The following is a 19,997-nucleotide window of genomic DNA, read 5'->3' as shown; positions in this document are numbered from 1 at the left end:
TCCCCCAAACCAGCTGGAGATGCCAGAGCTGACTGGGAAGAGCAGGGGCCAAACATGGAGCCCCTAGAGCTGGTCCCAAAGTGCTGCCTGGCATGGGATCCTCAGGGAGAATCACTCTCAAAGCTCACACCAAGGACTCATGGGCAGCTCAGCTGGGGCACAGCACCCTGACCCTCCTTCCTGAGCACAGGAGTCACAGAATCCCGGGATCCCTGAGGCTGGAAAAGCCCTCCCAGCCCATCCAGTCCCAGCTGTGCCCAATGCCCACCTTGTCCCCAGCCCAGGGCACTGAGTGCCACCTCCAGCCCTTCCTGGGACACCTCCAGGGATGGGCACTCCAAACCTCCCTGGGCAGCCCCTGCCAAGGCCTGACCTCCCTTTCCATGGGGAAATTCCTGCTGCTGTCCACCCTGAGCCTCCCCTGGCCCAGCCTGAGGCCGTTCCCTCTCCTCCTGTCCCTGTTCCCTGGCAGCAGAGCCCGACCCCCCCGGCTGCCCCCTCCTGTCAGGGACTTGTGCAGAGCCACAAGGTCCCCCCTGAGCCTCCTTTGCTCCAGGCTGAGCCCCTTTCCCAGCTCCCTCAGCCACTCCTCACAGGGTTGACTCTCCAGAACCTTCACCACCCTCACCAGGAAAGATCCATGTCTGGAACAAGGCAGAGACTGAATCTCCATCCCAGCTCCAGGTTATCTCCAGCAGATCCATCTTCCCTGTTCAAAGGAAAAGCTCATTTCAGTAGAGGATGAGCTGAGTTATCTGCTACATCTGATTCCAACTCCACTGCCATCCAAGGGAGCCAACACTCCTGCTCACGTTTCACCTGAAAGCCTCTGGAAAAAGCCACCTCCAGCTCCCTGTGGGTCAATCACAGAATCCCAAAGGATGCAGCCAATAGCTCCTTCCCTATTTAAACACAGTCTGAATTGGGTATTAACTACCTGCTGTGTTTGGCAGCTCTCTTATTCCTAAAATAAATAAGTGTATGAAAAGTCATAAACTCTATATTGGACTTTTTCATTTTAAAAAAAAAAAAAAAAACCAACCAAAAAATCAAAGTACTGTCAGGATTTTAGCAGCCTCACTTCTTGCAGTAAATCTGCTTCCACAGCTGTTCCTGCTGTACTGTGTCCTTCAGCCAAGAGTAGCTGCAGTCCAACATTTCCTTCTTAAGTTATTCCTTACCCAGAGCAAAGCCAAGGGAATTTTGGACAGGGCTCGCCTGCTCGAAATTATGAATGTGCTCTTATTAGAGCAGGTTGCATGTTTTCTATTAAATATTCATTCAAATAACAATCCAGCAAAACGTTTGTCAGGAAGAGAGTTACTTTGGCTGGAAGGACACATTTTTCTTCCAGTCTCCACCAAAACTCGCCCGTATTTATCACGTCCAGGATCTGAGGGCATAAATGAAGATCTTGCTTGAACTTTGTTGAGCTCCATCAGCAGTGCCAGATCCTGTTCTTTTGTTTCAGAGTTGTACCAGTTCAGGAATTGCTTGGTTGTCACCAGGGAAAAACCTTTTACAGGTTCCACTGTGGCTTATAAAATGGGAGAAATAGGAAAATGGGGGGGAGAAAGGAAAAAAAAAAAAGGGGAAAGTGGCATTTTCTGCTCCTGCCTCTTAAAAACCTGCCCATGTTGATCTGAGAGCCACAGAGTGTCTTGTAAAGTGGTTTGATTTCATGGGATCATGGAATGGTTTGGGCTGGAAGGGACCTTAAAGCCCATCCAGTGCCACCCCTGCCATGGGCAGGGACACCTCCCACTGTCCCAGGCTGCTCCAAGCCCCAATGTCCAGCCTGGCCTTGGGCACTGCCAGGGATCCAGGGGCAGCCTGTGCCTCACCACCCTCACAATAAAGAATTTCCTCCCAAAACCCCACCTAACCCTGCTCTCCCTCAGCTTAGGGCCATTCCCCCTTGTCCTGTCACTCCAGCCCTTGTGAAAAGTCCCTCTCCAAGTCAAGCCACGAAAGAAAGGTTTCCTCTAAATCCCAGAGAACTTCAGTGTTCCTGCAGAACTCCCCACCTTGTTCTGAGCTAAACCCCAGCTCCAGGAGCTGCTCCAATGAACAAAGTTAAAGATTAGCAATGTTGCCATCATGTGGCTGCTCCCAGCAAAGGCTCGGCCGTGAGCCTGAATTTATTAATCAGCAGAGAGCAGATTGCACCTGGATCCTGCTGGGGAAGCTCAGAGACACCGTTTAAAGTTGTCACTATTATAGGATATATTTAGAGAAATTATTTTTATAGCAAGAACGTGTGTACAACAGAAAAGGGGATCCCAGCCCTTCCACTGTGCCCCTGATCCTCAGGGATTTATAGATCATATTTAAAACCTCACTCCAAAATTCATCTTGAGTTGTCCAAGCAGAAATCCTAGAAGTGAAAATCCCCTCTTCCTGCAGAAACAAGAAGGAAGAAAAAAGGATAAGGAATCAGTTTCAATATCCTTCATCTTTGACATGGCTTGAAAGTGAAATTGTAATGTTCCAGTTCTTGAATTCCTTTTTCCTACGACTGCTAGAATAACTTGTGATTTTCAGTGATTTTATTGTATTTTCTCTTACAATCTCTGCAGTATCACACCAAGTTCTTCTACACTGACAAGAAAAATCCAAGGAAAGCAATTCCCACAGCCCACATCAGAGCAGCTGGGGCTGCCCCTGGATCCCTGGCAGTGCCCAAGGCCAGGCTGGACATTGGGGCTTGGAGCAGCCTGGCACAGTGGGAGGTGTCCCTGCCCATGGCAGGGGTGGCACTGGATATTTAAGATCCCTTCCAACCCAAACCATGCTGTGATCCTGTGATTTGTTTGGAAAATTGTTTCCCAACTCCTGGGAAGCTGAGAGTGGATAGAAACAATGGTGAATTTCCCACCCCACCTGCTCCAGGAACAAGCACATCCCAGGTCCTGGCAAATTTCCCCAGTTTTTTTGGTGGAAAATCCTGTCTGGGCACAAGGTGCAGTTGTTTTATGCCAACTCTTTCCCACTACACAGGGTTCCCCATTCCAAGGAATAATTGCCATGGACAATAACCCATCCCTGTTCCTGCACTGTCTGCTCAGAATTACATATTTTATCCAGACAAATATTCCAGCAGGAGCCTGGTTTGGGCTATTCCTGCTTCTCCAAGCAAGGAACATGGACTTGGCTGTTCCTGGCTGTCGATTTTACCTTCCTTTAATAATCCATCCCACAGCAGAGATGCAGCTATTTTATGGATTGAAAATTTAGAATATTGGAGCACCCAGCCAACGCCTTCTGTCCCTTCTCCTTGCAGAGTAAATCCACACCTTCCTCCCTACCCTGCTATTTATTTGTAAGCGCATCCAGCTGGTGCAACCCCACTGGTGCCAGGAAAAGGGAAAACAAAACCACCCACGGGCTCCTGCAGCTCTTGGCTTGCAGGAGGAGCACTCAGTGAGCTCAAAGTACCATTTTAAACGAGATCAATCGACCAGGCTGAGATCCCACAGCCATTCCCAATCCAGCCTGGCACGTTTCCATTTCCCCTCGCAAACAACACTTCAAAATTTCTTATTTCGGCTTGGCAGAAATCAAACCCAAAATGCCTGCCTAGCTTATTTATTTATTTTGGTGGCTGAAGGGGGAAAGTTTATGCTGAGACAAAACCTGACATTATTTAGCATCAGAATTTATCATTGTTATGCTTAAAGCTCAAATCTTGAGGAGTCTTGAGGGGGAGAAATGCACAGAGAAACAATTCCCTTCAAAATGGAGCTTTCCTGGTTAAACTCTCAGCAAGGAAAAACATTTTAAGTGGAAAATACAAACAATTGGAGCACAATCATGAAGATTTGGGGTGTTAAACACCAATCAGCCCTCCCAGAAAAGATGGCAACAACTTAAAAGACAGAAACCGGTTCCTCTCCTTTCAGGAGCACCAGGATCAGCTTTTCCCAGGCACTGAAGAGCCCCAGTTTATGCCCAGTTTCCAGACATAAAGAAATCTGGGAACCTTTTTAATTACTCATGCTCCGAGAGGCAGAATCCTCTCGGGTTGCAGGCCCGGAGGCCTCGGGGCCGTGGCTTTTCCTGGGATTTTTCAGCTGAGGGAATAAACAGCTCAGCGGTATCAGTGTCCCTTGGCTGGAAGTTTGGCAGCCACGGGAGGGAAAACTGCTCCCAGTTTGCCCATTCCAGCTTTTCTGCTGGTGCTGGAGCACCTGCAGGGAGACTCCAAGATGATGAGGCTGCATGGATAAGCTTCTTCCAGAGGGATTGGGAAGGAGGAGGAGAAGCCTCGGCACCCCCAGCCCCGTCTCTCTGCAGCTCTGCCAGCTCCCCTTGGAAGGGGAATGGCAGCATCCCAAAATCCCACACCTGAGGAAGAACAGAGCTGCTGTGTGGGGCTCGGGGCTGCTCAGGGAGAGGGATAATTGGGACCAAATGTGGGGATTTTGCTTTGGAGATGATTGGCAAAAGTGCTGCCAAGTCAGGGCTGAGAGATCTCCCAGGCAGGAAGGTCTGGAACGAGCAGGGAAAATACCTGGGGAAGCACAGAGGGGTTTGGGATGGGAGTAGCCTTAAAAATTATCCAATTCCAACCCCCCTGGGACACCTCCCACTGTGCCAGGCTGCTCCAAGCCCCAATGTCCAGCCTGGCCTTGGGCACTGCCAGGGATCCAGGGGCAGCCCCAGCTGCTCTGGGCACCCTGTGCCAGGGCCTGCCCACCCTGCCAGGGAACAATTCCTGCCCAATCTCCCACCCAGCCCTGCCCTCTGGCACTGGGAAGCCATTCCCTGGCTCCTGTCATTACTTCTCCTTTCTCATCACCTCCTCCAGGCACTGAATACTCTTCCCTTGGTGGACTTTTCTCCAAAACCCCAAATCCACGCCAGTCTCTCCATAAAGACTGCCAGGACCTCTGTGGGCTGTACCCGCAGCCAGAGGTTCTGCTGGATGTGCAATCCTGGGAATCTGTGTCACATCAGCCCATGACCGTGGCTAATCCAAGGCCTGTTGCTTGCAGACTCTGGAGTGCCAATTCCTCCTGGAAAAACCTTTGGATTCACTGAGTGAAGCAGGAGAGGCCATGCTCTCTGTTCAACTCGGGACTGAAGTCATCCTGTGGTGTTTTCCTCCTGGAGGAATTCTTTCCTGTAGAACCCTGTTTTCTTCTTCAACCACGTGGAAAGAAGCCAGGAATAATCACTCAGTAGAACAACGAAAAAAGAAGGTGATGAAAAATGTCTTGAGGGATGGAAGTCTGGAGGAGAGGGGAGTTCTGCTCCGTCTGCTTTACTTTAGGGAACGCTGTCACCTGCTGGCAGGAGACTGAAAAACTGGGGTTTTGTGGCAAAAAAGAGCCTCCCCATCCCCAGAGGGGAAAAAAACCCACAAAAAACCTCCAAGCTAAAACCCAACCTGGAAAATGAGGTGTTCTTGGGTAAGAAGGATCCTCGCTGGGCTGAGTCCTGCACAGGAATTCCCAAAGATACCAAACTCCCTCTCAGCTTCCCTCCCATCCACTTCTTTTCCCCAAATGCCAGTTTTGTCTCCTTCTCCAGCCTCTCTCCACATCCCAGCTCCAACTACTCCCTCCCTGTCCCTTCTCCTCCCCCAGCCACCTCCATTTCCATGGACACCCTCCTCCTTTTCAACAATTTCCCACCTTCCACGTGGCCAGAGAAAATCAGGAGCTCCCCCTGGACACGAGCACCTCACACCTGCCCTCCAGGATTTCCATTTTTCAGTGCACAGGCAGCACTTAGATTTGGGACTGCCAAAAATTGTCCCCCAGAGAGGCCCCTCGAGGGCTGTGTCCAGTTTAGATCGGATATTAGGGAAAAATTTTCTTCCTGGCAAAGTAAGGATGCCCAGGGAAGTGGTGGAATCACATCCCTGATGTCATTTAATTCGTGACACTTTGTTGTCACATAATTCATCTGCCTCTTCTTCAGGATCCTGCACAGCTGCCAGAGCAGAAAACACACAGAGTTCCCTGAAAAGTCTGTTTTTCTTGATTAATTTTATGGTCTTTATGCTCTTTATTTGGTAACAAAGTTCATATAAACACAGGGAATGTGCATAGAAAATACAGAGTCTGTCTGGAATCCATGGCAAGGATCAAGGAAATTTTGACCGAATTGCAGTGGTTAATTAATGACAAGATAAATTAACATCTGGATAGCTAAAAATTAAAACTTCAACAGCACAGGAGCACAAGGTCTGGCTGTCTAAAAATTCACCATTATTACACAGCAGAAAGTCTTTTCAGGAACAAGACAATTGGGAATCCTCAACCAGCTGGAAAGTTACAAAATCTATTTGAAACCCACCTGAAAAACTGCAAAATCCACTTGAAACCCAACTAAAAAACTGCAACATCTATTTGAAACCCATCTGAAGAATATCAAAATCTACTTGAAACCCCTGGGGCAGTTACCTACAAAGCTCTGTGGAACAAGGCCTGCCCAGTTCAGTGGCTCCCAGAAATATCTGCATTTTAAGGTGGGATGTCCACGTGCTTTTGGGGAGGAGCAAGAAATCCTCAAGATTTTTATGAGCAGAAACTCAACCATGGAAAAGTGGGTTTTGAGGGAGAGTTTGCCCTGGATATGATCCACAGGGCTTCCCTATCCCACAGAAATGATGCTAAAGACACCCCTGGAAAAGCTGGAGCTGCCTGTGGCATTTCAGGGTTTTCAGTTTGCATCTCCCAACGGAGAAATGCTCTCAAGGACTAACCTTCCTCAGCCAACTGTAAAATGTAATTCTAGAAGGAATAGAAACAATTTTTTTTGCAGAGAATGGACAGATATAAAATCAAGAATGCAGAATTAGGACACAAATGTAATTTTTAAAAAGATCTATCAGCAAGGCAGAGAAATAAATGTAAGAATTAACTCTTTATGATTCTTCACTAGAAGGAAACCCAGGTTTAATTAAGTCTAATGAAGATCCATCCTCAGCACAGTGAGAAAACCAAGATCCCATCAAGATTCCTGCAACTTCTTGCTTATTAATTGTTGAAATTTAATTGCAGGCAAGAGTTCATCTGCCTGAAAGACTGACAGAGGTGTTTGTTAATATTTCCTCCCTGTGCGACTTCTGTGAGACACTTCTGGAATATTGAGATTTCTGCTTTTATGAAGTATTAAATGCTAAAAAATGTCAGGTTTAGAAGTTTCCCATCCACTGGAGTGTGTTTTATTGGCTAAAGGATTTATTGGGGAAGGGGAAATTTCAATGTACACACTCAAATGCTGCTGCCTCAGGAAAATCTCACACCTGCATTTCTTTTTTAAGTCCAGAAATTAAACAAGAACTTGCTGCTGTTTCATTCTTACAGCAGCTCTTCAGAGGGTTTCCTCCCTTTGCTTTCTTGTTTCTTGCAGTTCAATCTTCCCATTTCTGCTTCCACTTCTCAGTCCTGATCTTTGCTGCTGCATTCAGAGTCAATCAGCTCCACTCCACAGCTACTGGGGAGCATTATTTGACACAGTGCTGAAGAAATAAACCAAAATGCTGCAATTTCCCCCTTTTTTAGGTCTTGAACCACATCAAATCTTATGAATGCATTCAATTCTTTCTGCCAGACAGGTTACTGGCAGACATAATGCTTTATAAATGTGGATTTAGGAACTCTGATGGAGACTCACAGCTTCGTGGATGGATTTTTAATCCCCAGATTTCCCTGATTTCCTTATTCTTGAAGTCACTTCCCAATTATTTCCTCTATGGCAGAACCATATTCCTGAAACCTGTGTCTTCCACTGGCAGCTTCTTCACAGTTCCACATCAAATATGCACAGGGAACTTGAATTGGGAGTTGAGGGTTGAACTTTTGCAAAAAGAAATGCACTCAGACATGGCTGCTCTGACTTCAGGCTGTGAGGAGTCTGCTCAGCCTTTATTTGTTGGGATCACAGCTGGTTTGATCTCCAGCAGGTGCAGGAAGGGACAATTCCTCAGTCCTGGGACGTTTTTGTGCTGGGGGAGTTTGGAGGCTCTCATCAGATGGCAGTGATCTCTCTGGAAGAAGCAGACAGGGAAATCATTTCAAATGACTAAATCCATATTAAAAAAAAAAACCCCACCCTGGTCTGACAGAGTCCAGAACCTGAAACAATGATGTGGTGGAAGTACACAAGTCTTTAAAAACTTGAGAACATCACATCCATGAATTTATCCTAGGTTTCACTGCTATAAAACTGTAGGGACAGTCACAATCAGCTGCCCCAGAGCAGTGAGAACACATTTCCTATTGCCCAAAGCACCTTTCAGACACACAGAGACAATGGAGAAGCTTTAGAATTTGCAATTGGAGTGAGGATTGTTTTATAATATAAATCTATAATGGAAAAAAACTGACTGGGAAAAGACTTGGCCGGGTATTAAGAGCCAAAAAAACTCACCATGTTCCTGTTCTGAGGAAGGAGGGACAGGAGCGGGGTCTGGATATGCAGAAGTTGGGGTATCTGGCTTCAAGGAAATCAAGTTTACTCTCCTTTAAAAGAACAGAAACAGTTAAATTGCTTTATAGACATCATTTCCATGACTATTTCACTTCAAGATTTAATTCATATAGAATCAGTTAACTGCAAAGGTAGTTCAGATATATTTTACTGCACATTTTTCCTTCTTTTTATAAGCTGAATGGAGCATTATCCACTTCCAATCCCCTCTGCCATGGGCAGGGCCACCTTCCACTGGAGCAGGGTGCTCAGAGCCCTGATACAATCAATACCTGGATTATTGGCAATTTCTAAAAACCAGAGGGCCTTGTCTAGACTTGCACTCTTCACTTCTTAAAATATTCTTTGGCAGAAGGGTCTTTAAATAGTTCTTGGCAGCTGAAGGCTTCAGATACCATTTTTGTACAGAAAACTGGACCTGAAGACAGAATCACAGAATATTCTGGGCTGGAAGGGACCCACAAGGATCAAAGTCCAACTTGTGGCCAAGCCAGACACCTTTTGTTGTGAAGGGTCACGTGAATTTGCTACCTCACATTTCAGGCAGAAACCTAAAAGCTCTCCATTTAGGAGACATTTTGACCTCTCATTCGCAGTACAACAAAAATCCCCCACATCAAGACAGCTCCTACCCACAGCTGGGGTTGGGAATTTGTGTGCAAAGCTCAGCCTTTAAACGTAGCACAAGCACAGCTTGTCTTGGCCCCTGAATTTACAACTGGAAGTGGCACCATAAATCTCACCTGGGTGCTTTGAAACAGGACTGTAGAGTGGTGAGGGTGACCCTCCTGGGCTGGGGGGCTTTGCTGCTCTGGTTGGCTGCCTGGCTGCTTCTCCTCTCCTCTGAGGATGGCACTGGAACGGTTTTGATGCCAACAGGTGTGGAAGGCAGGTCCTTGCCAGCAGTGCCAGGGGGTCGAGGTTGGAGGGGGGGATCCCTGCTGGGAGGGGTCCCCTCTGCCAGCCGGGAGCCTGGGGAAATCACTTTGTGGGACTGGCTCTTCTTGGCTTTCTTGTCTGCTGCACCAGGAGTCCTGACATTGATCTGGGGCTTTTCCTTCAGGGGCACTCCCAGCTCGTCCCTGTCGAAGGTGACGAACGAGCAGTACCCGTCCGTGGAGGAAATGGCCAGGAAGGATCCGTCACTGGACCTGTTTGGGATTTATTGTTTTCCATTAAAGGCCAAGATTTTACTTCAACCTTCACCCAACTGATTAAGAGCCACAATTCTCCCATTTCCTGTAAAAAAGGGGTGGGTTGCTGCTCAGACACTGATGAGTGACCACGTGTGTGTCATAAATGAAATATAAACCCAAAGCAAGGCTCAAGGCGCTGCACAGAACGTGGACATGGAAAATGAACATTTCCCCCCCGAAAAATCTTAGGAATACAATTCCTTACCATGAAATGTCACTCAGGGTGTGGTAATGGATGTTGGAAACATAACCAAAGGGGAAGGACTGCTCAGTGTCATAAAACAGCACAGAATCTTCTGAAGCAACAGCAAACACCAACCGATAGGGCAGGTTAAACAGGGCAGGGGGGGATTTGGGACTGATTTCATCTGCAAAGAAAGGAACAGGGAGAATTCTCTTGTATTTATTGCAAGCTAGTGACTGCACTTGGCCATTAATTTAAATCAAATTACATTATTAATCAGTACCAAGATAAACACTGAGAAGACAGCGCTTGTGTAAAACGAAAAATTTAACATTTCTGTTGTCTGAAATTTACTCGATTTTCTTAGTTGAAGAAAAATTGGCAGAATCTTTCTCCCCCTGGTTTGCTGCTGTTTTGTTTTGTAAAGTTTGCTCTGTATTTTCCAGTTGGAATTTTTCAGTGTATTTACATGAACTTCAATATTAAAGTGGCCCTTTAGAGGAGCTACAGAGACCAACTGCAGATCCTCATCTCCTTCCTCTGCAGCACAATGGATCTAAAATTATGATGGAAATAGAACAGGTAAATCCTGTAAGGAATACTCCAAATTTAACCTTTAAAGAAAGGAGCCAAGCTCTGCCTTTTCACCTGAGTAATGTCAGTCTTGTTAAAATATAAACACTCCTGGACCCACACAATAAAGCTGGATTTCAATCCCCAGATAAATTCTTCTGCAACTTCACACAATCCCGTCCCCAGCTCAGAATTCCTGTTCTGCCCAGTAACACCAGCACTGCTTCCTTGAATAAACACCAGTGGTTGCTGCAAACTGTTCCAACTCCCTGTGATGTGGGCAGCTGAGACTAACAGGAATTATTTCACGGGATTGCTCCTCTGGTGCTAAACCAGGTTATTTATTTTGAACACAAAATGGTTAACAGTTCAAGCAAAATATTTAACAGTGTTTCTGCAGCCTGAGAGGCCAAGGAACAACATTTATCCACTTGACCAAAAGCTACCCACGGGGGACTCATGGTGAACTGAGAGTCTCAGAATCAGGAAACAGCTTCTAAGATGTGGAACAGCACTGTCTCAGAGGAATGCTAAAAGGCTGGGGCATAAAATAGTGACCAGCCACATCTTTTCCCAGATTTGCTGTGAGCTCCCACTCCCTGAAGCCTGCCAATACCTTTAGCAGATGCTCCTCTCAGCTCAAAGTAGACAGGACAGCAGCGAACAGCCAGAGTTCCCTTGCCAGGACAGGGCAGGTGACCCACGGGCCTTCAGAGAGAATCAGGAGTTCAGAAAACAGCCTTGCACTGTTTGAATTATTTATTTTTTAATAAATAAAAACCTATTTTTATGTCACTAAACCCTACCTTTTAAGATTGTTTCTGGAGAAAACATAGGTGGTGTTTGTAACGTTCTCTCCTGATTCCACACAGCCAGCTGCAAAAACAAAGGTTCCAACATTACTCATCACCTCAGAGAGCTCCTGAGCACACACCTTGTGTCCATAAACATTCTAATTCCCAGGAATTAGGCTTGTCCATAAACATTCTAATTCCCAGGAATTAGGCTTGTCAGTTGGGCAAAAGCTGTGCAACTCGAATACAACTTTAAAAGGCATCCCAAATATTTATTTAGTGCTGGTTTTATTTCCCTTATACACTTCCCTCCTCACAGCTGCTTTTTGATGTTGCCAGACATCAATAAAAGCAGAGCTTGGACAGGCACAAACTGATCCCTCCTTGCAGGGTTGTTTTCACTCTGAATGCAGAATGTTCTGAGGGAAGGGACCCAAACAAACAGAGGCCAGTCAAAAGAAACCACTCATTATCCTTCATTTTTATTTTAAGAGTTCTGGTGTTGCAATTTATTCAGCAAAATGCCACAAAGATCACTTTTATCACAGGAGAAAATTGATGCTGTGGATTGCTAGTGGAGAGTATTGTGGAGTTAATAAGGAGAAGGAGGAATGGCTTAATTAGGATAAATCTGCATCCCTGACATGTTGGAAATACTGAAGAACATTCAAACTAGAACATAACAGATTGAGGGAGCTGGGAAAGGGGCTCAGGCTGGAGCAAAGGAGGCTCAGGGGGGACCTTGTGGCTCTGCACAAGTCCCTGACAGGAGGGGGCAGCCGGGGGGGTCGGGCTCTGCTGCCAGGGAACAGGGACAGGAGGAGAGGGAACGGCCTCAGGCTGGGCCAGGGGAGGCTCAGGGTGGGCACCAGCAGGAATTTCCCCATGGTGTAGGAACCCAGAGGGCTGAGAATATTTCTCTGCCTGTTTTGAAGGGGTTTTACCCCCCTGAACAACACTGTTTTGACCTCCAACCTTGGAAAAAATTACCAATGATCAGACAAGAACTAGAAAATGCAGTGGTGTGAGTTAGGTGATAGACTGCTCTGTAAGATTGTCACAGGGTGAAAAATTTAGATGTTTTGGGCATCTCTTTGTAGTAAATAGATAAGAGCAAAAAACATCAAAATGGAGGATTGTTGTTGTTCTCCAAACCTTCTTCTACTACTCAATATTCTGCAGTAAAAGTAATTTGGGATGATTGGACAAAAAATTCCACAGTTCCTGGCTGTGTTACTGAATAATTGGTAGGAAAGTGAAAATAATGTACCTTTTTAGTAACCATTGGTTAAATTATCTTTAAAAGGCTGTGTAAATGTTGATAATTAGACTTTTCTCCTGCATTCTCTGCTCTGTGTTATGCCTGGGTCACGCTAGTGACTCTGTTTCTCTGAGAAGACTTAATAAACAACTATCTGGCAGCAGTGAAACTCCAGGAAAGTCTCAGTTTGTCTCTCAAACTCTTAGCAAGGACTTTAAAACACCCTCTCCCATCAGGAGAGATTTGATTTATGGCACAGTTCAGTGTCACATGGAAAGGGAGCTCAGGCCTTGGCAAGAGCTGCCCAGGGAGGTTTGGAGTGCCCATCCCTGGAGGTGTCCCAGGAAGGGCTGGAGGTGGCACTCAGTGCTCTGGGCTGGGGACAAGGTGGGCATTGGGCACAGGCTGCGCTCCATGACCTTGGGAATCTTTTCCAACCTCTGTGACACAACCCAAGTGGCAGGAGATGTTCTCATACCTGGAGTGAGCAGGTAGGAGCCATCAGGAGTGAAGCTGAGCCTGCGGAAAAACGACTTCATGCTGTCATCGTGAAACATCCGAAAGCTCCTCGCCTGCAAGATGGAAAACAGAACTGTGGGAAGGGCCAGGAATGTGCCAGCTGGAATCCCAGCGAGACAAAACATCCACTTGGACAATCTAGCCTGATGGAACTTTTCAACTAAAACATTTCAAAAGCCATGGCTCCTTCAACCTCGCTATAAATTCTTCACAGCTAAGAAAAATAGTCCTTGATCCCTCTTCAGCTGCAAAGCAAAACACTCCCAGAGCTGTCACCTTAAACCAGTCATCAAAAAATAGTCATAACCTGGAGAACAACATTATTTAACACCCAGTGTTCCTCAGGCATTTAATTCTAACCCCAGGATTAGAGGTTAAAAGAGAACTTCTCTCATGGCAAAGTGCCCGCTCTCAGGCCTGTTCTTCAGTGTCTATAAAACTCTTACAAATGTTTTCCCCCAAAAAGAAAAGGAATGAATAGAAGGAATGAATAAAGTTACAGCCAGCTTGGAGGTGTTATTTTGCTATCACTTGGAACTGGTTGGGAGGGGAAAAAAAAGCTCTTTGTTTTCCCTCTTAGGGTTAGAATTTCCTAAATTATCCCAAGTTCCTATTTTTCTTAAAAACCTAACTAGCTTCTTGAAAATTCCAGGCTGTTAACTTTCAAATATTATTGCAATGTCACATCCATTAATAAACTCACAGCTACTGCCAGGTATGTTTGAAGTTTTTCCTGTTAAGTACTACTTTTTTCCTCAGTTTTTAACATTTACAACTAAGAGATTGTGTTACTGCTTGAATCAGCAAGACATTTTGGGGATGTGGTTTTGGGGTGGGGACGGTGGGACTGGATGAGCGTGAAGGTCTCTTCCAACCTTGATGATTCTGTGATTCTGGGACATAGGAATTATTTGAATGGAAAATATTTGATCCTTTGGTTCCATGGAACAGAAAGCCCACATAAAACAGCACCCAGCAGAGTCTCCAGCCCCAGCAGAACCACGTACCTCTCCTTCAGCTCCTGATCCTGATGGCATCTTGGTGACATTGAAGGCCACTCGCTTGGTTTGGGTGTTGTAAACTCGAAGGACCCTGTGTGGGAGAGCAGAGTCAGCCAGCAGGGAATCATGGAAAGGTTTGGGTTGGAAGGGACATCAGCCAGTTCCATGGGCAGGGACACCTCCCACTGTGCCAGGCTGCTCCAAGCCCCAATGTCCAGCCTGGCCTTGGGCACTGCCAGGGATCCAGGGGCAGCCCCAGCTGCTCTGGGCACCCTGTGCCAGGGCCTGCCCACCCTGCCAGGGAACAATTCCTGCCCAATCTCCCATCCAGCCCTGCCCTCTGGCACTGGGAAGCCATTCCCTGGCTCCTGGCCCTCCAGCCCTTGGCAATTGTCTCTCTCCAGCTTTCCTGCAGCTCCTTCAGGCCCTGCAAGGCCACCCTGAGCTCACCCCAAAGCTTCTCCTCTCCAGGCTGAACAACCCCAGCTCTCCTAGCCTTTCCTTTCACCCCAAGTTTCACAAGATGCCCCAGGACCTCCCTTCTCAGTCAGCACCACAAAATATAAAACTGGATCACCAAATAACCACTAATTAAAATTCTCCTCACAAGACACCTCCAGAGGGACGTGTTTTGATGTCTAAAGAACCAATGAACCCCTGGCAATGTTTGGACTCCGTAAGGTTTGGGAAGTCCCAGCACATGGATTTATGGAGGAATGAGGGAATTAGGAAACAGGGAACTGCCAGGGTGTTCCTACCTGCACTGTAGAGTCCTGAAGAGTGGGAACTCACCTTAAAAACAATTAACTACAAGTTAAAATATTAAGGCAAAGCATTTGGACCAAGAGCTCACCTGTCACAGCTCAGGGTTGCAATATACTGGCCCAGAGGATCCCAGGTTACTCCTTGGACATAACTCTTGTGCTCATTCAATATCGAAACTTTCTGTCCTGAAATCACAAACAGCTTTCAGATCATAAATTCAAATGTGTTTCCAAACACTGCAGAAATAAAACAAAACCAAAAATGTTTCAAAATGTAGAGAAATAATTTTTTAAACATTAAAGTGTTCACTGGATGGTGGCTGATAAGAATATCAGAAAAAGTGCCAGTTTAAGGTTTGTTCACTACAAACTTAATCATTAACTAGAATTAATTTTAGATTAATATTAGAACTCAGACAAGTAAAGTCAAGAGCTCTCTGACCCCAGTAATGTTCCACAAGTGAAGGTCTCAGAGCCAAAACATTGATGAGACAAAGTTACAGAGAGTTTTAGAAATACTTTGTTGAATACTGGTCACAGGAAGAATTCTTTCCTATTATTTAAGTGTTGCTTTCTTGCAAAGAAATCCCAGAAGCTGAGAAGTTTCAAAGAAAATAAGCAGCTTTTCAAAAGGATGATAAAAACACAGCTGAGGCCATGCTGCACAACACCAAAAAGTGGAGTAAGGAATATAAAAGATGTTTGTGCAAGAGTTTGGGGGGAAAAAAATGTGTGAAGTTATCCTAAATACTCCAAGGTGAACAGATGCCTCAGGTGTAAATTTTGTTGGCCTGAGAATATTTAGATCTATATATAGCACAGCCTCACAAGCCCAGAAAATCACACAAAAAACCAATTACAAGAAAGATGTTTCAAGTTTTTTTGGGGAAATGCCATGTGGCACTTCCAGCAGGTCTGGAATTCCAAGGGATAACTGCAGCATTTACCTTTATTGACATCCCACATGATTGCTGTGTTATCTACAGAAGCAGATGCCATGTAATTTCCATCTGAGGTCCAACAAATATCATACACATCTTCCAAGTGGCCTCTAGAAGGCAGGAGAAACCAATTATTAATTTGAAAATTAAAAGCTACGTGTAAACATGAGTTTTATGAATTTTCCAGTTAAAAAAAAAAATCAGAGGCAAATAAAAACTCCTGCTGGTGCTTCAAGCACTTCTGAAACTCTTCACACATCAACCTCAGCAGCTGCCAGGAACTGCTCCTTCAGCTTAAAAGCATTGCCCCTTGGCCTGTCACCCTCTGATCATTTAAAATGTCCCTCTCCCTCCTTTTTCTGAGCCCCATTAACCTGGAGTTAAAAGGATTAATATTAGAGCAAGCAAATTGTAGAGAGCACTGAAGTTCTACACACACTGAGGACTGCACCACGTGATAAAAGCCACTGGGGAAACGAAAAACACTGAAAAGGAAACCAGACTCATCAAATAATAAATTACCTTAAAGTTTTAATGACTGCCCAGTTCTCCTTGTTGAGCTGAGCTTCATCTTCATCCTGAAAAACCAACGGCTCCAACTCCTTGCTGTCATTCAGCTTCCACAGCAAAATGACAGCATCTGTAGAAGAAATCAGAGGCCACTTTATTCCCCACTCTTTTTTGTTCATGCAAAACATAATGCAGGTGGATTTCATTTAGTTTAACCTCAAAATTATCTGGGATGAGACAGAGGAGAAGCAGCTCTCACCATCCCCTCCAGAGGCCAGGATCTCCCCACTGGGCGAGAAGCGCACGACGTTCACGGCCTTGGTGTGGCGCGCCAGGTTGGACAGGAATTCCACGATGGCTTTTCCATCTGGGCCTTTCTCCACTTTCCAGATCTAGTTACAAGAGTGTTTCAGCTTTTGAGGACAAGATGTAATGTCACAGGATCATCAAGGTGGGCAGAGCCCTCCAGGATCACCCAGTGCCAGCCCAGCAGCAGCAGCAGCACCCCAAAGCCTGTCCCCAAGGGCCACATCCAGACTCCTCCTGAGCACTCCCAGAGACAGTGACTGCACCACTCCCTGGGCAGCTCATCCCAAGGCCTCACCACTCTGGCAGGGAAAAATTGTTTCCAATCTCCAACCTGAGCCTCCTCTGGTGCCATTTGAGGCCATTTCCTCTCCTCCTTTCCCTTGGGACACGGCAGCAGAGCCCGACCCCCCCCCCCCCACTGCCCCCTCCTATCAAGGAGCATCTTTTATGTCAAAGAAAGCAGACATTTTTCTAGCCCTAAAACATGTATTAAAAAAATCCCTGAAACATATGCACCACCAGGGAAGAAGAGGTCAATTTGCCAGTGAGGCAGGGAAAAGACAGCTGAGACAGCTGGAATAAACTACTACAGAGAGTATATACAAGAATATGTAATGACAAGGGGGAGTGGCTTCAAATTATTAGCGAGTAGGTTTAGATCGGTATTAGGATGAAATTGCTCCCTGGGAGGGTGGGCAGGCCCTGGCACAGGGTGCCCAGAGCAGCTGGGGCTGCCCCTGGATCCCTGGCAGTGCCCAAGGCCAGGCTGGACATTGGGGCTTGGAGCAGCCTGGGACAGTGGAAGGTGTCCCTGCCCATGGCAGGGCTGGCACTGGATGAAATCCCTTTCCAACCCAAACCACCCTGTAATTCTGCAGACAGCTGTGCAGTCTTACATCCTTTCCCCAAACCATCCACTCCCCGTGGCACGTACCTGCCAACAACCCAATATTTTGGATAACAAACCCCCACACCCTGCACATGCTCCAGACGCAGCCCTGACAGGTTTAACTCACCCTCACGGCTGTGTCCACCCCTGCCGAGGCCAGGCGATTGATCCTCCCATCCGCTCCATGCTGGAAGTCCAAGCTGTAAACCGGCTCCTTATTATGCCACACTATCTCACAGGTGATGACCTTCATGCTTCCTGGAGACAACAGAGCAAACCCCACATCAATTCTTGTTCTTTATGGCTCAGGCGGCCAAACTTTGCGCAGATTTCCCAGGCACCGCTAGCAGAGCCTGGAACTGCACTGCAGAGACTGACAAGATGCTTTGAGGAAGGCTGTTCCTAAAAGTTATGATTATTATAGCTAAAGTTCATGTTTGGGGATTGCAAGAGGACGGTATCAAGCCCTGTGCACCAGTCTAAGACGTGAGGGAAAAACTTTTTTGGAATAACAACCCCGTCAGCAATCCAAACAACGAGCAGGCACGGGCGGCCCTGCGCGGGCAGGGGAAGGGAAGAGGCGCCGCTGGCCGCTCCCGGAGCCCCGGGAATCCCCAATTCCATTCCCCAGACCGCGGGGACCCCAATCCTACTCCCCAGAGCCCCAAATCCCGGCGCGGCTCCCTCCGCTCGGACCCCCCCCCCCCCCTTCCCTCACCTGCGGCCCGCCCGCGGCTCCCGCGCGCTCCCGCCTTGCGCCGCCCCGCGCATGCGCGCGCCCGCCCCGCGCGCCGCCTCAGGAGCCGTCGGGGGCTGCCGGAGGGAAGAACCCACAAATCAACTGAATAAACCTAAAATGAAAAAAGCCCGATGCTCGCACTTCCTCAGAAGAGTGGGGTTTTTTTTGTTTGTTTTGTTTTGTTTTGTTTTTTTTTTTTCCCCCAGGCATTGCTGTGCTTGACCGGTGTAAATATATAAAAGTCTTAAGGGGTAAAGTGTCCCCAGACGTCCCTGTTTCAAGTGCAAACTTTTTGCCTGGAAAACAATAATAGTAATGAAAAATTACATCGTGAGAAAACGGCATCTGCTTTCACTTCTTGCTCACGGGAAGAAGAGCTGCTGGGCAGGGGGTTGAAGCCCAAAATGGTGCTCTGAGAGCTGCCCAGTCCCCACACGGCCTGGCACAGCAGGCGAGGGAGCAGCAGAGAACAAAGGAAGTTAATTCTATATCATAGAATCATGGAATGGTTGGGGTTGGAAGGGACCTTAAAGCTCATCCCATCCCACCCCTGCCATGGCAGGGACACCTCCCACTGCGCCAGGCTGCTCCAAGCCCCAATGTCCAGCCTGGCCTTGGGCACTGCCAGGGATCCAGGGGCAGCCCCAGCTGCTCTGGGCACCCTGTGCCAGGGCCTGCCCACCCTGCCAGGGAACAATTTCATCCTAATATCGAATCTAAACCTACTCTCTTACTTTGAATCCATTCTCCCCTGCCCTGTCACTCTATCCTTTGGAAATTTTCTCTCTCCATCTTTCTTGTCCCCTCCCTTCAGGTACTGGAAGGCCACAATTAGGTCACCCTAAAGCCTTCTCCAGGCTGAACAATCTCAGCTCTCTCAGCTTTTCTATCCCCATGGGAGAGCTCCCCTGTGGCACAGCTCACTGTCACTGTCCTCTTTCTCTCTGAGCAGTCCTTGAATTCTGGAGTCTTCTCCTTGGGACAGCCCAAAGGTCCCTCTGGCTCCACGTTGTGCCAGGGCCCTCCTCTTTGGCTCCTGCCGCAGCTCCGGGGCCAGCAGGATGCTCAGGTCCTTCCCAGCCTTGCGCTGTGCCAGTGCTCCATGGCAGGAGCTGTGCCCTCCTGTGCCACCCTGAGGGGGGATAACACCACCTGAGCACGGGGCTGTTGGGCTGCAAGGGAAGCCCAGCACGGGCTGTGGGGCTGTGGTTCCATCGCCCCCAGACTCGCCACCTCTGTGCCACAGCTCTGAGTGTCCCTTCAGGTCCCTGGGCAGGGCAGCCATGGCAGAGGTGGCAGCCTGTCCCCACGGAGGGATGAGGCCTGGCTCCAGCTGCCCTTCCCTCCACAAACTGGCATGGCCCGTGCGTAAGCAGTTGTTTCCTCTTCCCCCAGTTTGCCATGGTGGGAATTTTTGTCCAAACAGGTCACCCAAATCTGCTTCACCGAGCCTGGCACCTTCCAGGTGTTGAATCTGCACTTTCCCCACTGTCTGCACAGTGGAATCTTGCCCTGTGCTGTGCTCACTCCAAACCTTTCCCCTCCATGTAGGCCTGGAATATACACCTTCCTGTTTGCCATCTATGTCTTAGGTGAGTTATCCCGTGGCAACTCCCTCCTTTAGCAGTGTTTGAGACCATTTATTGAACTAAATCGTGACAGATGTCCTCTCCTCATCCATCTCCATCGATCTTAATCCCCACACCCCAGGGACCCCCAATCCTGCTCCCCAGACCCTGACCCACAACCCTCTGGATGCAACCATCCAACCCCTTCCTTATCCTCGTTCAGGCTGAGGGAGAAGGATGTGTATGGCATAGGGGATGTTAAAATTATTTTTACAAAGTCATGAGGAGTTCCATGGCAGTAGGA

At 47.4% G+C, this 19,997-nt stretch overlaps 1 protein-coding gene and 1 long non-coding RNA gene across 4 annotated transcripts; both read right to left on the bottom strand.

The window, feature by feature from the left end:
* Nucleotides 1-1,448: 1,448 nt before the first annotated feature.
* Nucleotides 1,449-3,266, bottom strand: LOC138117639 (uncharacterized). Its single transcript, XR_011154749.1, has 3 exons — nt 3,178-3,266; nt 2,343-2,400; nt 1,449-1,531 (listed from the first exon to the last, which is right to left on the bottom strand). It is a non-coding gene; the product is annotated as an uncharacterized lncRNA (long non-coding RNA).
* A 3,536-nt stretch (nt 3,267-6,802) lies between these two features.
* Nucleotides 6,803-18,149, bottom strand: CHAF1B (chromatin assembly factor 1 subunit B). Of its 3 annotated transcripts, none has more exons than XM_069009764.1 (14): nt 18,105-18,149; nt 17,514-17,644; nt 16,448-16,580; nt 16,201-16,318; nt 15,685-15,788; nt 14,827-14,923; nt 13,980-14,064; nt 12,932-13,025; nt 11,205-11,274; nt 11,015-11,106; nt 9,847-10,009; nt 9,189-9,596; nt 8,386-8,477; nt 6,803-8,002 (listed from the first exon to the last, which is right to left on the bottom strand). In XM_069009764.1, the coding sequence occupies exons 2-14, from the start codon at nt 17,637-17,639 to the stop codon at nt 7,881-7,883; spliced, it is 1,704 nt and encodes a 567-aa protein (XP_068865865.1). In that variant the 5' UTR covers nt 17,640-17,644; nt 18,105-18,149; the 3' UTR covers nt 6,803-7,880. The 3 variants fall into 3 exon arrangements, with proteins under 3 accessions (XP_068865865.1, XP_068866025.1, XP_068865939.1); XM_069009924.1 differs by having other exon boundaries at nt 8,386-8,474; XM_069009838.1 differs by lacking the exon at nt 18,105-18,149 and adding an exon at nt 17,903-18,021.
* Nucleotides 18,150-19,997: the final 1,848 nt, after the last annotated feature.

Source organism: Aphelocoma coerulescens, chromosome 1 (genome assembly GCF_041296385.1).
Source record: "Aphelocoma coerulescens isolate FSJ_1873_10779 chromosome 1, UR_Acoe_1.0, whole genome shotgun sequence".
Taxonomy (NCBI): Eukaryota; Metazoa; Chordata; class Aves; order Passeriformes; family Corvidae; genus Aphelocoma; species Aphelocoma coerulescens.
This window is presented reverse-complemented; position numbering and strand designations above follow the sequence as displayed.